Below are 16,196 nucleotides of genomic sequence, written 5' to 3' on the forward strand. Positions count from 1 at the left end.
TCTCTGTTTCCGTCTGAACCCCCTTAGTATTTTCTACGTATATATTGCAGTTACGGTGTTAACTCTTCATAATATACTGTAGACATTTAGACGCAGAATTTTACTGCTGCTATAGCGCTATAATTTTTGTCCTGTAACTTTATTTTATTGCGCTATTCTCCCTGCAAACCAATCTGCTATATGTTCGATTGTGAATGACTACTGGTTCTAAAATCAGGTCTACCATTTCAACTGCTGAAAATTGGTGGTTAACATATTGAGCTAATAAAGCTCCTAGTAAAAAATAATAAAAAAATAGGGGCGCACAAAATATTTGCCCACGGGCCTCCACAAACCTTGATACGGTTTCAGTGCCTTGAATAATGTAGTGTGGAAAACGGACGGTTTTGGCCTCTCTGGCAGTTCCACTCAAAAAGGATACCGCTAGAGGCGCTGGTGTCGGTACAGGTGCATGGCATTCGTCTGCTTATAATGGAAGTAAATGGAGTTTTCGCTGCAACGTCTGATTCTTTTACATGAACTATTTCTATGAATGTGATAATTGCTATGATATTTGGTACAGTGGTCGCGAAGATATTAACGAACATTCTAGACAGTCGACCACGTCCTGTTATCGTCATACTTTCGTTAATAATACGGGATAAAAATTCGCGTGGAATGCTCTTGGCTACTAAATTTTTGTGTATGAATTAGGTTCATTATTATTATTATCATCATCATCATTTCTTTTAAAGATATACACACTGAAGCATTTGTATTTTTGATATTTACTGTCTCTTTTCTTCCGCTTTAAACTAATCGCGGCGATTATGATAATGATGATTGCATGAAACAAGGGGAACCCCACAAAACTTTCTTAGTGCCATCGACATGAGTGTAAGGAAACTTTCAAACCAATGGGACAAGCGACACGGGATGTTCACACTGTCACACTAGTGACACACACTTCCAGACTGTAAAATAGCATTCATTGCACATGAGGGTCCAAACAGCAAACGACACGTTCATATGGCGTATTCGCGTGCTACTTGTTACTTCGGTCGGAAAGCTCCTTAAAGGAAGGGTGCTCAGACCGAAGCGACGCGCTACAGGTGGAGTTCCCAACTAAGTGATAAGCAACATGTGCCTTCAGTTTATTAGCAAGCGTTCGCTGCTAATTGTGCGAACAACCGATAGGCGACACGATAAACCGCACATTACAACAACAGATCTAGGCGACACGATAAGCCACACGTGTCGCTTGTGCGTCGCTCAAACTGGGCCATTTCCTCAATAGCTTGCAACATGTTGCCGTGTTTTGTTGTTCGCGCATGCGCGATGCAATGAATGTCTTGCTTTACTTATCGCTTGATGATTTCACCAACCGAACGCTGGCCTGTGCTTCCCGTCATGCCCCTACGATGTGAAATGTTGTTCTTGATTGGCTCGTTTCCAAGCAACATGTGTCGCTTCGTTATGAAAGTTGTCTTGGACCGAAGGACCCGTGTCGCTTTGGTGTGAAATCCTCGTATCGTTTGTCGCGTCTCGCTTTGGTGTAAAATCTCCTTGAGGAAACGGTGCAGTCAGAGCTTGTGTCCCTACGGTTCGAAGGGCTGCATTGATTACGGACTGCTCGCTTCCAAGCGACACTTGTGGTTTGTCGCCTCGGTATGAAATATCTCTCAGGATACTATTTATATTCTAATAACATAGAAAAATAAAACTCTAGTACACAATCCAACACCTGACGTCCGGAATCACTTTGCGACGTTTCTTCTTGTGTTACGCATGCTATTTATTTATTAATTTTATTTTACTTTTCTTTCCAAATTAATGCCGTTTCGTGACTGCTAATCACTCCACAAATATAACTGTTTCCATCAATTCACGTACCGCATTTCAAGACAAACAAATCTACACAATATATTCCAAAAACTAACTAAGCCACATTACTTTCATAAGAAAATTAGCACCTGGGTCGATCGCACTGCCATCTATGTTTTCATCCGTCTGGGGAACTAGTTTCTTGGGTCGTTTTCCACGCTACGTTATTCAAGGCGCTGTAATACGGCCCTGCTGATAAGTCACTCCCAGTTTTTAAATGATTATAACCTCTTCATTTGCTAACCGATTGTGTTGCAACTAGTGCCATCGTACATTCCGTTCATTGAGGTTTTGTTTGATATACGGATGATGGTAAACATGGAGGAGAGCCAACAATGTTGCCATCACTAACTATATATTCACAAGGAGTCCATAGAAATCCGTATGTCGAGTTCTCACGCTATACAACTGCAACAATTATCGTGAAAGATATCTCTTTTATGCCATAGAAACCACATTGCATGCAGAAATTGTTTCCTGACTGCTGAACAGAATTCGTTAGCAAATGAATAAGTTATAATAGTTTAAAAACAAGGAGTGACTTATCAGGCAATCTGTACGTATATATGCACACACAGATAGCCTATACATATATACAGCATGTCCGGTACTATTACTACCAATAACAATTGAAAATATCCCCTAAATCAATAATGCTAGAATAATGACTCTTGTCTTCTTGTGACAGAACTCTCCAAGTTTTACCACTAACTACCCGTAAAAGAAAATCATTGCTACGTACGATTAGCGAGCGGCACGTGACCAAACATACGGACCGAAAAGGACGGCTTACACAGTGCGACATAAAAGTTCAATAGTGTTTTTAGTTTGAATAATTTCAATCTCCAATTAATGTCTCTGTGCTTTAAATAATGTGTGATGGCATCCAACTTCTTATCACCCTCCCCCCCCAAAAAAAGTAGGTTTAAGTGACCTTTGACAGAGAATAATCGACACTTGAGAATCTGTTATGCTACAAAATGCTGCAAAGTACATATTTCCAAATGTCTCCTCTTTCCATTTTTCACTGTCTACACTAATGACGGGGTAGTCCCATGGTGTCGGATCTTTTAATCGCTCTGTGAAGTATCTGATTATGCGTTAATTCCTTGTATACAATACAAAACTGATCATTGCCAATAGAATCCTCTTCTTCATACAATTTGGCAAGAAAAACAAAAACAACAACAACAAAAACAACTTAATATTATAAAACAAAACGCATTTACGTATTTTCCTTACTGAATAGAGTCTACTTTTAAGAAGAACCTTTTGCGGACAGGACCCTTGGACTCTCTCTAAATGCGCAGTTGTTAAGAGATACAAAAGCAATGTTAGGTAACAAAATCGAAACAAATATTTACAATTTACTTTTGTGAGGGTGTGGGGATATACCCCCTCCCCCGTTATCCCTTCGACACGCCACAATTTAGAATTAATATAACATTCACATTTTATCTGTTATCATCAAAATCTGCAGACCGAACTCAGAAGAAAGTTTCATGAGTGATTTGCATGGATATAAGTATATGTCTTGAAAAATACCCTTGTTTTCTCACTTCAATTATTCTTTAACTTATCCTATATATAAATAATAAAACATATCAGCAAATTTCAACTATGCAGCACGCCTGACTCTTTTCCTAGCCTTGAACTGGTTTCAACTTCAACCTCTGCCCAGGTTCACATTTTGTCCTAAGCAAGATTGTTGAAAAGTTGTAAATCATTGCTTTCAATGTCACGTATCTGACAGACGACGACACAGGAGAACTGTCCCAGGGCTGCTGTAACTGGTTGTGTAGTGTCATGACTAGGACTCGGAAGTTGAAGACCTATAAATTGCCAAAAAAAGAGCTATAAAAAGACCTAAAAATATAAAAAAAGGACCTATAAACGGAAAAAATGACGTATAAATGTGATCCAAATTAATTAATAGCTTCAGTTTTAATTAGGCTACACATTTAATGAATAAAAAAATACAAAATTCTGGTGGTATGGAACACACAGTGCGAGAAAACTATATGAATGAAATGCATCTTCTTTCAGACATTATATATTTTTTAGATTAACATAATTTGAAAAATCATATTTGAATAATCATATTTGGCCTAACCAAATATATTTCTTTCTTTCTTATTTTTTATTTCTTTACTACAGAAAGGATGTTTAAGAGGTGATGAACTGATGATGATTCGAATTGAGAATGGGCAGTAAAAACGTAGTCGAAAGAAGGTGAAGTTGCAAAAAAAAGCCGTTAAGACCTAAAAAAGGTTAAAAATGCAGCAAAAAGCCAAAAAAAAAACCGCCGAAAATGGCAAAAAAGGACAAATGAAACCCACCTTTTTCTGGCCGACAATGACCCGAAATGAACATATATTATGTTGGGCCTCGTCTTCGGACACTAGGAAAAAAGAAAAAGGATTTTTCCTCATCTTCCAAGCCCTAGTCATGACAATGAGGGGACAACTGACGTCAAGGGGTGCCAAGTCTAGCACGGATATATCTTTGAATCTAACATATTGTTTTTTTGCAGCCGTAGTTTACATTCGATACTTGTTTTCCTGATGCCTCATTACTCCGGACGCATGAGTCACAAATTATATGTTATTTGTTACAGTTACAGCTAATAGCTGATTTAGAGCGTTGTATATATCGACAGAACGTACTTTGATGTGCAGCAAGCTGTTTTTAGTCTGTAAGTTTTGAATGAATGATCATCTTAATTTATTTCGTTTGATAGAGGTATTTTTAAGACAAAACATTATTGTCATGACGAAGTTTTCTGCAAACCATAAGGGTTGCACAATTTAAATATAAGATTACTTCATTCAATAACTTTTTATAGTGCACAATATCACAATGAGACACGAAATAAAAGATCAAGAGTATTTTATAAGCTCACAAATTGATGTAGTTGTTTTTTGTCGTACAGTTCCCTCAAAAACCGATGATAAAATTCAAAATGTCAGCTGCACAAATCAGTTTTCTGTTTCTATATCGCAAGCCAATGAAGTTCCCCTTTTTGGGGTGGAACTTATGAATCTTAGTTCATCATAAACTTTACCGTGCAAGGAGCCTAGTAAAAGTTGTCTGCTACTTGACAAGTTGTGCATAAAGTGGGTGATGAGGTGGGAATGGGAGGCAAACTTGTGCTGTTCATGTTAATAATAATAACATGACTTTACTGTGGGCCAATCAAACCCCCCATTACATTCCGTCTGGGAAATGTATGGCATTGTTATTTTAAGTCTCACTTTGCAAGAAATGCAAGTTCGTATAATCCAAGTTGTTTCTCATCTACTCAGTTCAACCACAGATAAACGTGGTTCAACTGTAAGTAGACGGATGGGAGGAATATTATGCTACTCATGTCAACAATAATATTGAATAACAGTGTTGTATACTTATACACTTTTTGTTTAGTTATAATTTTATTGTATATGGTTGAGTGGAAGAAAGGTTTGAACGAATCTAACTCCCGTCTATTAAAGTAAGACATTAATAAATAATGCAACCTTAAAAGAGGCGTCGGCGGGTGGTCTATTTCCCTGTCCCCTTCAAGAGACAACTTTATGAATTAATAGGAGGAAGCCCCCACCCCACTCATTTCCGACCTTGCCAGTCCTTAATCATATGTGTGTGTTTACGGCCAATGAAATAGCTTACAAGACTTGCGCAATCCTACAACATTACGAATCAAGGGAAAGTATATGCATATCTGACAAGGATAAAGTATCTTCCTCTGAGCGAGCGCAGAAGACCTTTCCCCTGCGGCTCGAACAGGTGAACGCGAGATTTGTTTCTCCCTCTCTCAGTTTGTGACAGACCATGCTCCAGTGTGGAAGGCGGAGAGAAAGTTTGTGACGCGAGTGTTTGCGAATCGTCGCGAAGATTTAATCAATCGGAGGGCAAAAGGCAACTACAGCTTCTTTAGGCTAGTTAATCCGTCCAAGATGTTGGCGCATAACGTTAGAAGGTGTCTGAAGATTATGTTGGTCCATTGGAGAACGCTGGTCGTGCTCGCTGTGCCACTTCTTCTATTGCCAATACCAGTGCAGTACTCGTCCAGGGTAAGTCGGCGCCGAATACGATTTTACTTTAAAAAGTGATAATCAGAATCGTGTCTGTCCACGGGCATCGTCAGAATTTTTTTGTGGGGAGATTCAAAGCCCTTTACATAAAATTGAACAGAAATAATAATAACAATAATTATTATTGCGGGGTCTAATCTGCAGGGCGTCTCACTGCCAGGCGGGAGAGCCGGGGTGGGTAATTTGAGGTTGTAATTTTTCCGGCCTTGTCCAGCATAAAGTGGCTCCAGGGCTCATCCAGCCTCAAATCAATGGGTACCTGGGGGCAACTCTGATGGGTAAAGGCGGCCGGAGCGTGGTGCTGATCACATCACCTCCAAATTATCCGAGATCGACAACGTGTGGGGCCTTACCCCCACATACCCTAAATGTGTCTTCATGGTACGGTGCTATATGCACGGGGAACTTTAAGTTTGACCTTATCATTATAAACTAATACTTTATTATTATTATTGAGGTGATTTAGTTATATTCGATCAACCAAATGCCGGCCCCCGTGGCGGAGTAGTTAGCACATTGCGCTAAGACGTCAGGGGTCCCGGGTTCGAAGTCATCAATTTCATCACATCATCATTCATCCCCATCTTCGCAAAGTAGCCAAAAGTGACACAAAAAGCGAAGTAAAATAAAGCAAATCAATCAATCGACTCAAAACACACACTCACACAACTGTTTTCGTTTATTTCCTTTTATATTTCATACCGTTAATATACCGAAGTGCATCTCTGAAAAGTTTTAGTAATAATGCTTACGTTGTGTATTTGTATTGTATTTTTATTATTTAGAGTAGCTTCTCTGCTACTTTAGGTTAAACGGGACGACCAGGATGAGTGATGATTAGATGACATTGATGAAGGGACAGTCCCAAAAAACACTTTTGACCAGACCGGGACTCGAACCCAGAACTTCGGTGGCCAGACAGAAAGTCGACCAGTCAACGCGATCGGTCACCGAGCTTACAGCTTGTTTTGTGTGACATCTCACATAAGAATTGCATTTCTTGAAATTTTGAAAATTCATGGATTGACTAATTCAATATTAAAATGGTAGAATATGAAATCTGACAAGATTTTTGCATTTGACACTCAATTTGTTGATCTATAGGATTCTTTAAATTTAGTTATTCTGATGGAATGTACCGTTTTTGCTTTTTTCTATATGCTTTTGAAATAAAAGATACCAATTCCTAGACCACTGCTATTTCTTGCAATATTGACATTCACGATACTTTTATTAGGGTGTTTGATTCATTTGTTTAAAAAATGGAACTCAGAAATTATATTTAGTGGCAGGAGTGATACATGTTTCTTTGCGGAACTAAAGCTCCATACAGGAGGATATGTTTGTTACAAAAAGTGGATAGCAAAATATTTAAAAATATATATATACATATTATTTGGCGATGGTTTATTTGAGACACGAATAAAGTACTAGGCAGCTTTCATACCGTGTTAACATGCGGTTTTTAAAACGATTAGTATGTAATGCTTGCCTGCGAATGCTAGTGACAATGGTTCTTTCTGAGCATGGAATCTTAATTGGATACTTTCCATTGTCTAGTTTACCCGTTACCTAACATTACGTTTGGAGAGAGAGCACCTTTCTCTCGCCTCCAGGTGAACTTCTTGTTACTTTTTGGCGATGATGGGTATCGAACCTATGGCAAACTTGTTGATTACTATCAGGGGCGTAGCCAGAATATCTTTTCGGGTGGGGCAAACTTTAATAAAAAAAATAGTGTACTGAAAAATTGTTAGGGGAAAATAGTCCTCAAATAACAACTTACAATATATATCACTATGCATATCAATTTTGATAATTATTTTCATAAAATGCCACTTTTGCCAGAATATTATCAACACGTTGAACCCACATAGCAGATGTTACCGGTATTTTCAACAGAATATAAGTAAATTCTAAAATGTAGTGAAATTCGCGAGCGCACGACTTGATATGAATGAAAAATATTATTTAGAATGTCTCTTTAGTCACTTGCAAGCAAATTGGGACACTTTTTACAGTTTTTAGGTGTTACTGCAATTGTGAGAATTACATTTCAGGGTGGGTTCAGGTACATTTTCTGGGACAGGACCTGTACATGACAGAATCAAATTCAGCACCCAAAATCTATCAAGAATTGACACTTTTATTTCCGAAAAATTTGCAAAGCGATGTAATGTGAAAAAAATTGGAGAGGCTGTGCCAGTGATTACTACGCGTATTCATCCACGCGGTAACCGTTCATTGATTGATTGATTGAATTAAATTTTTTTGGAGCGTCAGCACTTAGGCTATTTTGCACCCGTCACATGATACGGGGTCCAGCCCCTTACCTTATCTAAAATATAACGAATGACACAACTGTAATGTAGGAGACTAAAATATTCACAAACAAGGACAAAGCACACACAGTACTACGAAGATTATACTGGCCGTAGGTCCAGCCGCCAGAGCCTCGTTAGTCTGCAAAATGCAGTCGTGATGTACTACGTGGAAGTGAGGTTGACAATTGGGTGTGCTACGCGAAAGGGTCACCCCTTACACCCCGCTAACCATTCAGGTGTGGTAGAGTAGTGGTAAGTAAGTTTGATTAGCAGTAATTTACATGTCCATCGTGGGTCAGGTAAATGATAATGTAGATAACGTGTACTGTGCAATTACATGTTTATGAGCCAGTTCATCTATAAGACGCACGCTTTTAGAAGCGATATCGGGTGGGGCCACGCAGAGGGTGTGCGTGGCGATCAGCCAATGGCAGGAATGCAACGTTGTACGATTGTAATATAATTAAGCCTTGTTTCCATGTTAAAACCAATAAGTTGCTGACCAAGGCAGTTTATTAAGATAAAAACACTTAACACGTAACGTTTCGACCCTGTATCAGGGTCTTCCTCAGACGAAGAACTAAACTAAAATGATGAAATATACTACACACAGAAAGATTACATACACATAGCAGGGTCACAATTTGATTTGTTGTTGTGTGGCTTGTGACCCTGCTATGTGTATGTAATCTTTCTGTGTGTAGTATATTTCATCATTTTAGTTTAGTTCTTCGTCTGAGGAAGACCCTGATACAGGGTCGAAACGTTACGTGTTAAGTGTTTTTATCTTAATAAACTGCCTTGGTCAGCAACTTATTGGTTTTAACGTTGTACGGTTAGAAGACTGCGGCGCGGAAGTTAAAAGCCGTGTTCTGTATTTTTCTTGCGCGCAAGAAGTTTTCATAATCTGTATTTTTCTTGCGCGCAAGAAGTTTTCATAATCTGTATTTTTCTTGCGCGCAAGAAGTTTTCATAAAACTCGCCACTTTAAGGTTCATCATAAGATGGGGAAAGACATTTTGAACCTGACTGTCCAAGTGCCACGAATTTCCGTCGCCTACAGCCGGAGTTATCGTTCCTTGAAGAAACAAGGGAATCGTCACCTTTCATTTCCTTCCGCCTGTTTTTTTCGTTGCAACCGAAACTGAGCTGAGATGTTGTGTCTAGAGAAAACTGTGGGTGTTAAATTCGCCTCGATATAAACAATGACCCTTCATTGTTCTGGGCGTTCTCGAACATTGATAGTCTGGGTCACTTTGAGTTCAGCGTTTTCGTAGCAAGGCCGGTTTAAAATTATCGTTCACTCGTGCGCCACAAAGAACAGTTTGTGAAAAGATTAAATACAGCCCTTTCGTGCAATAGTATGTGTTCCGTGTGTTCTTTTTATTTCAAATAATGTCACTCTCCGAAACCTGGCACCAGTAGTACAGGTACCAAGGGTACAATAATACATTCACAAGGGAGAAATATTATTTTTAAAGTGTATTCGTACTTCAAGGAATTGGCGTCGGAAGAAGTGCATGCTGAAACAGTGTTTTCACATACTAGAGAACTTACGGCTAAAGCGTGTGGTGTAAGTGTTCATACTGTGTCGCGTATTGTAAAACAGGGTAAAACATCTACCACAGAAATCGGTGAACCCCTATTTAAATCTCCTGGGAAACATGCCAGAAAACAGAAAAGTGTTACTAGCTTAGATCATTGTGCGTCATGAGGGAAAGAATTAATTACACTGGTTCCTCTACTTATATGGGGTTAATACTAAAACGGTTGGGCTTCAAATATAAAAAAAACAACGATGGGCGTAAATTTCTGTTAGATTTTGGTGATATAGTTGCGCGAGAATTAAATTTTTTGAGAACAATGCACAACCTGAGAGCGACTGGTGATAATCTTCTTACGTCGAAAAGCTTCAGGAAGAGAATTTTCACAAGGAAGTGGCCCGAGACAGCATAGTGCAAAATCTAATCATTAACTTCCAGGAGAGTGACTCGGAAATGAGTGAAATCAGTGACACGGAGATCGAGGAAGACGACGAGAGCGGTGATGATGACCTGGCAGTTCCTCTCCAATAAATACCTTCAAGCTTCTTTCAGGTATGGGTTTCTCGTATATGCTACAGTGATATGATATTATAATCCTGTGTAGAAATATTCACTATATTAGTTCACTGTACTCATAGTCATATATACTGTGCATACATTATCAAAATAATGGACAAATCGCGAATTTTCTGTCCTACCCTTGCGCTAGCAGTTAGTTTGGCAACAGCGCAGTAGCACTGGCTGGGTATTGGCCGAACTCATGTTCCTTCTAAAAGCGTACACCGTATAATATAAAATACTTTAAGCGTGGAGCAAACAGTACACTCTCCCCAACCCGTGGCGCGTCAGACCAGTTTATTAAGATCTTAGATTTTACCCCACTTTTTAAATTTGTCTGAAAGATGTTGGTTAAAAGGTTCGCGTATATTATATGGTCCAGGCCCCACATGTACGACTCTAGTGGCGGCACCACATAATTTTATTTTTGAATGGACTCAAGGGTGGATGAAATATTTTCTAGGGGTCTGTGCTTCGGTGGTCATGGATGCTAAGATTCTCTTTTACATCGTTCTTTCTCGATCTGTTTCTAAGTCTCTAAGTCATTTTGTCTTTCTTTCTCTACCCATTTCTATCTTTTTTATCCTTTGTTTACATTAACATCTTCTTACATTAAATATTCCACCCTATTCATAAAAATAAACAAACAAACAGCTTAATTTAATTAAACCAAACGCTTCCACTTCATCACCTCGTCTAATCGCGACAACTGACACGACTTTATCCGGACACATGGGCGTATAGAAGGGGGCGGGGGTCAACTTTTGGTATGAAGCGGGAGGGGGCGGGGGGCCTGGACGCGACAAAGTTGTATGTATGTACACGTGTACAGTCCCGTTGTCATATTCTTTACACTTCATAATAAAAAAACAGAAATCCACTTCGAAGTTGAACTCTCTCTTAGTTTTTTTTAGAACAAGTGGATACAGTTCAAACTCCTCATAGGTTACACACTGAAGAAACTGAAGAGCTTGGTGAAATGTTTCTCTTGTACTGGTAAATTGTAAAATCTGTAAAGTTTCTACAATTAATGAATACAATTCCACAAGCCACGCTACTTAGCATTGGAACTTTTCTGTCAATCTTGCGTCAAACAACTTGAGAATGTTATGGTGTTTCACTGGCTTTCTTGTACTGCATTTTTTAAAAACAAATTCCTTTGAGAAGACTACAGGAAAAAAATATAAATGATTAGACAGTTCCAATGTAGTTTCTTATCTCATAAATTACACATGAATGGGCAACAGCTAGCGTTAAAATATGTGCTGAACAATGCATAAAAATTGCTTTTGAACATTTTTCTGAAAATATCGACCTCACCCTTTAAATCTACCACGCATTATATCAGCACCATTATATCCTTGAGCAACCATTTTTTTCCCATAGCCAACCCAGAGGGAGTTGGCTATGGGAAGTACAAGTAATAGCTGAAGCTAACCCAGATACAGTTACATATCTCCAACAGGAACAAATCGGAAAAATAGTTTCCAATTCCGATCTAGACTTTGGGAAATGATTTATCCACTCTCGGGATTATCGAACAGTTCGGAAATTTTAAATTCTCAAAAAATTAGAACTTGAGGAATGTATAGCTAATTCTTCAATATCGGGAACTTATAATGAAACGGTAATATTCGTGCAACTGCTTCGGGCAGAAATTACCTGTAACATTTTAGAATTTGCGAGACATCAGAAATTTTCTGAGCACTTTGCAGAGAAATTTGACATTTGCAGACATTTGGTCTGCAGTTCCATCTGGTGTGTGGAATTCATTTCTTTCCCATCCGTATCCAGTCCTTTACGTCTCTAATTTAGGAGAGCAAAATAAGCGGATAGGACAGGTAATCTGGTAATTTTACAACTGTAGGTCCAGTCCCGATTAGTCTTATTGTGCAATGTGCATAAAGTGGACTTAAAACACCAACTCAATCAATCAATGAAACCTACATACAATTACAAAATTATACACTGCAAACCTCAACCAATGCAAATCCTAAACCACTAGGGAGACAGAAATTTTATCCTATTAAATACATATGTAAAGTCTACTTGAAGAAGTTTAAGCCAGAATAAAACGTTAATCAAATTTTAAGAGAGAGCGTAAGGTTGCATAGTCTATACCTGTATATGCATTATAATGGGATAATCCACTGCTTCTATATTTCTTTCTCTCTGTCCAATTCCGTTTCTGGCTCTCACTTTATGTCTCTCATTCTGACAACTTCTTCTTATCTGTATTTGTCCTTCTATGCGGATGTGATGTTTAATATACTTACTGTAAATGAATCTAAAAATTTCCCGTCTGGGCTGTTTGGGGAGGCTGATTGTTTCATGGTGGGTAGAGCACACCCTGGTGGTGACTCTTGTAAAAATCGCGACAAGAACGAAGCCACACCCTTCGCGACTTGTCCAGAGGAGACCGACACTTGTTGTCCGAGACCTCGGTCATCTTCATGATTTTGGTATGATACTAATAATTTTACCTGATTACCTGCAATAAACGAAAATTATTCCGTTTCATCGGCAAAATTTGCACACACATACACCATTATTATGACTATTTCTGGCACGCCCCCGAGGTGCCTGGAAAGTAAATACAGACGGGAGAGGATTACCCTGGTTTCCTCCTCTTCAATTCGAACACAGGAAGCAATTCTGTCAGTCTCGAAAGTTCTTTGCAGTAAACGCCAATTTTTTGCATTTTTTGTTTCGCGCTGGTAACTCCGTACCCAATGCGAACGAAAGTGGAATTCCGTCATTGATGACGAAGATAGTAGCAGAATACTAACGTAGTCAGTAAAGGGTGGCAACGATCTGCAGTTCTTCAAAGATTATTTTATAACAGTGTTGTCATATGGTGGAATATTTCATTCAGAGTAGGGGAATCTAAAATGTGCTTGGCTCGTTGTCGTGTCATAGCGCTTTTGTTTTCGCTGAATCTTAAGTATTACAGAAATAAGAACTGCGAAATGCATCTTTTTAAGACCCTATAAGCTTACATTGAAGGATGCCAGAACATTCGTAATCGTAATTTTGAGACATAACGAAAACTTCCATAACAACGTCCTAGAGAAACCCTTTCTCTTTACCTCTTCTAATTAATCACTTGCCTCTATATGATTCCAGATTTAGTCATTAAAACTTCATGGTATCTTGCCCTTGCTGTGTGCTACACAATTACACAGTTTCAGTGATATGTCATAGACTTTATGAGCTGAGCGTACTTGTTATAACAAGATGAATGCTGAGACTGATTACATGCAACGTGATCATTGTTCATGGATTGCAACATGATATCGGTTTCACAGTCACATGATATCACCGTATTGCAATTATTACACATTAGACATTATCCACACACATTAGGTTTACTACGTACAAACTGTGCCAATTTTCTGTCTGTTAAAAATACATTTGTGACCAGTGGCGCCAACTATTGAAAGGCATTGGGTCAGCTGGACTCAGAGATTTGTTGTAACTCCCTCCCTTCATTTCACAATAACAATGTGGTCACGAAGAGTGTATAGAACACTGACAAGTAACAAATTATTAAAAACAATAATTACGTTGTGAGAATTCTTTAAGTGAATAATTATGAACCCGTTTATTCTGTTAAATGCAGTGACTTTATTTCTAAAATATATTAACAATATGAGGCAAATTATTGGGTGGGAACGAGTCCCATAGACGCATGTAAGTTGGCGCCACTGTTTGTGACTCTGATGCTGGTATTGTGTTGCGATCCATGGCCTCTAGTGATGACGTTGCATATAAAACAAGGAATCTTTGCACCAGCGTTGTTGTAAGAAAACGTTGCTCAGGTGGGAATTTCCAAGAATATATTGTGTGGAAGAAACAAATCGATATTGGCAATATCCTGAACTTAGAAATAATCCAGTGTCGTATTGTACGGGGGCTATCGGGCTTGAGTAACCCGCTTCCTTCCCCCGCCGAAATAAAATCGTAGATAACAGTTTAGTAGTCTGGATGAGGAAAGTCAGCAAATACTTCATTCTCACAAGTTGTTGTTTCCTTGTGCTACAAGTGAAAGCACTTGCCTAACTACCAGGAAAAAGCAATGCTTGAGAGGTGTATGAGGATTCACCACTTAAATGATTTGCAAGCCTTTCTGTTCAGTCCTTGGTGAATGTTTTACATATAATATCCCATCCCTCGAAAGAGGTTACTGGAATCTCCAACCGCATTGGGATTTTTTAAAAATACAACACTGGTCACATCTATTATATCCTTGATTATCACATTTGAGGTAAATGGTCGTATAATTATGAAGTTTTCCTTGTTCATTAGAGGCGGATTGGGGCCCCTCATGCTTCCCCTCTGGAGTAACGTCTGAAAGCAAGCCAATATCAGGAAGACATGTCCAGAATGACTGCCCTGTATGAACTTTATAATCGAGGTGTGCATGGAGCGGGGCAAATCTACGTATAGCTAATGTAGTTCGACTTTACAAGTCACGGTTTACAAGGTTCGGTTACGTAGCCAACAAATTGCATGCTTGGCAGCTAAAAAATAACCTTCAGAGAGTTGATTGGTTTTCCCTCTTACCAGGAAAACGAATCGTGAACATAATTTGCAAGTAACGGTAGGTAAAGTTGCTTCAGACGTCGCGAAGAAGAACCGGAGCCATAGTCTTTCACATATCAGTCGCAGACAGGATGGAAATTAACGGAAGGGATGGCAAGCGACAGGGATGCATTTTATTTTCCTCCTTAGCCATCAGTAATAGTCACATTTGTAACAAATATTTCCCAAATGTAAACGTGTTGATGAAGCAAGAATAATTTCAAGCAGAGAAAGAGAAAAGAAACAACATGTATCCAGCTTACGAAGACGAATGATAAATTCAAAACTATATTTTAAGCAGCTGTTACTGTTGGCAAAAAAAGAGTAATATATTAATAATTTTAATGAAGTGAATTTATAAAATTGGAACATATATGCTCTTGCAAAACTTCTCATTTTAATTGTCACTTTAAATCGTAGTACAAGAAGACGAAAAAAGAGAACTCTTTTTCGGTAATTCGTATTTAAATAAAGATACGAAAAATGTTAATTTCATTTGACTATTGGCTTTGGAAATTTCTTGTTCAAGAAGAAAATTACTAATACAGATTTGTAGAATACAATAACAATCCTTTTTTAAAAAAAGGGGTAGTAACGAACAATGGAACAGTGAAGACTCAGCAAAGATAATTGTGTCATTTCCAGCATTTTAATGCTTTGTAATAGTTAGGGATAACAATTAATAATAATAATAATAATTATTATTATTATTTTTGATTTGATTTGCTTCATTTAACTTCGTCTTTTATGCCACTTTTGGCTAATTTGCGAAGATGGGGATGAGTGATGACATGATGAAATTGATGAATGGACACTCACAAACATTCATGTCCAGGCCAGGATTCTAACCCGGGACCCATAGCAATTATTATGATTATTATTTTATTATTATTATGTGTATTATCTCCTATCAAAAACATATACATATTATGTAACACTTAAAGTGGAAATTCTTCACTGGAGGGTGTTTGCACCAGCCTTGGAATATATAGGATTTGCTCCTGTGATTTAAATATTGTGAAATAAGCCAGGTGTAGGATGGTGAACGTAAATTATTCTAGCTGAAGGGATACCATCTCCTCGCATCCCCCCCGCCCCACACAAAAACTTCCATTAAATTTCCAAATGTAAACTTGTTTACAGTCACGGACACTTCTTCGTTGTGAAAACCTAATTGAATTTGAATGGGTTCGTTACAACCCAGAAGTGTCCGTAACTGTCCAAATATTATT

General features: G+C 38.4%; 1 protein-coding gene across 2 annotated transcripts in view; it reads left to right on the forward strand.

Annotated features, from left to right (window-relative positions):
* LOC145990936 (solute carrier family 13 member 2-like) overlaps positions 1-16,196 on the forward strand; it is a 75,329-nt gene that overhangs the window by 1,855 nt on the left and 57,278 nt on the right. The window contains exon 1 of one of the 2 annotated variants that reach the window (XM_083126478.1): positions 5,646-5,933. The exons of the other annotated variant lie outside the window; for it this stretch is intronic. Within the exon in view, the coding sequence (XP_082982604.1) occupies positions 5,817-5,933 (117 nt within the window). The 5' untranslated portion in view covers positions 5,646-5,816. Of the gene's footprint in view, positions 1-5,645; positions 5,934-16,196 lie in introns of those variants that run through there. 2 annotated transcript variants of the gene reach the window in all.

The sequence above is a fragment of the Lepisma saccharinum genome, chromosome 8 (assembly GCF_977018435.1).
Source record: "Lepisma saccharinum chromosome 8, izLepSacc3.1, whole genome shotgun sequence".
NCBI classification, from domain to species: Eukaryota; Metazoa; Arthropoda; class Insecta; order Zygentoma; family Lepismatidae; genus Lepisma; species Lepisma saccharinum.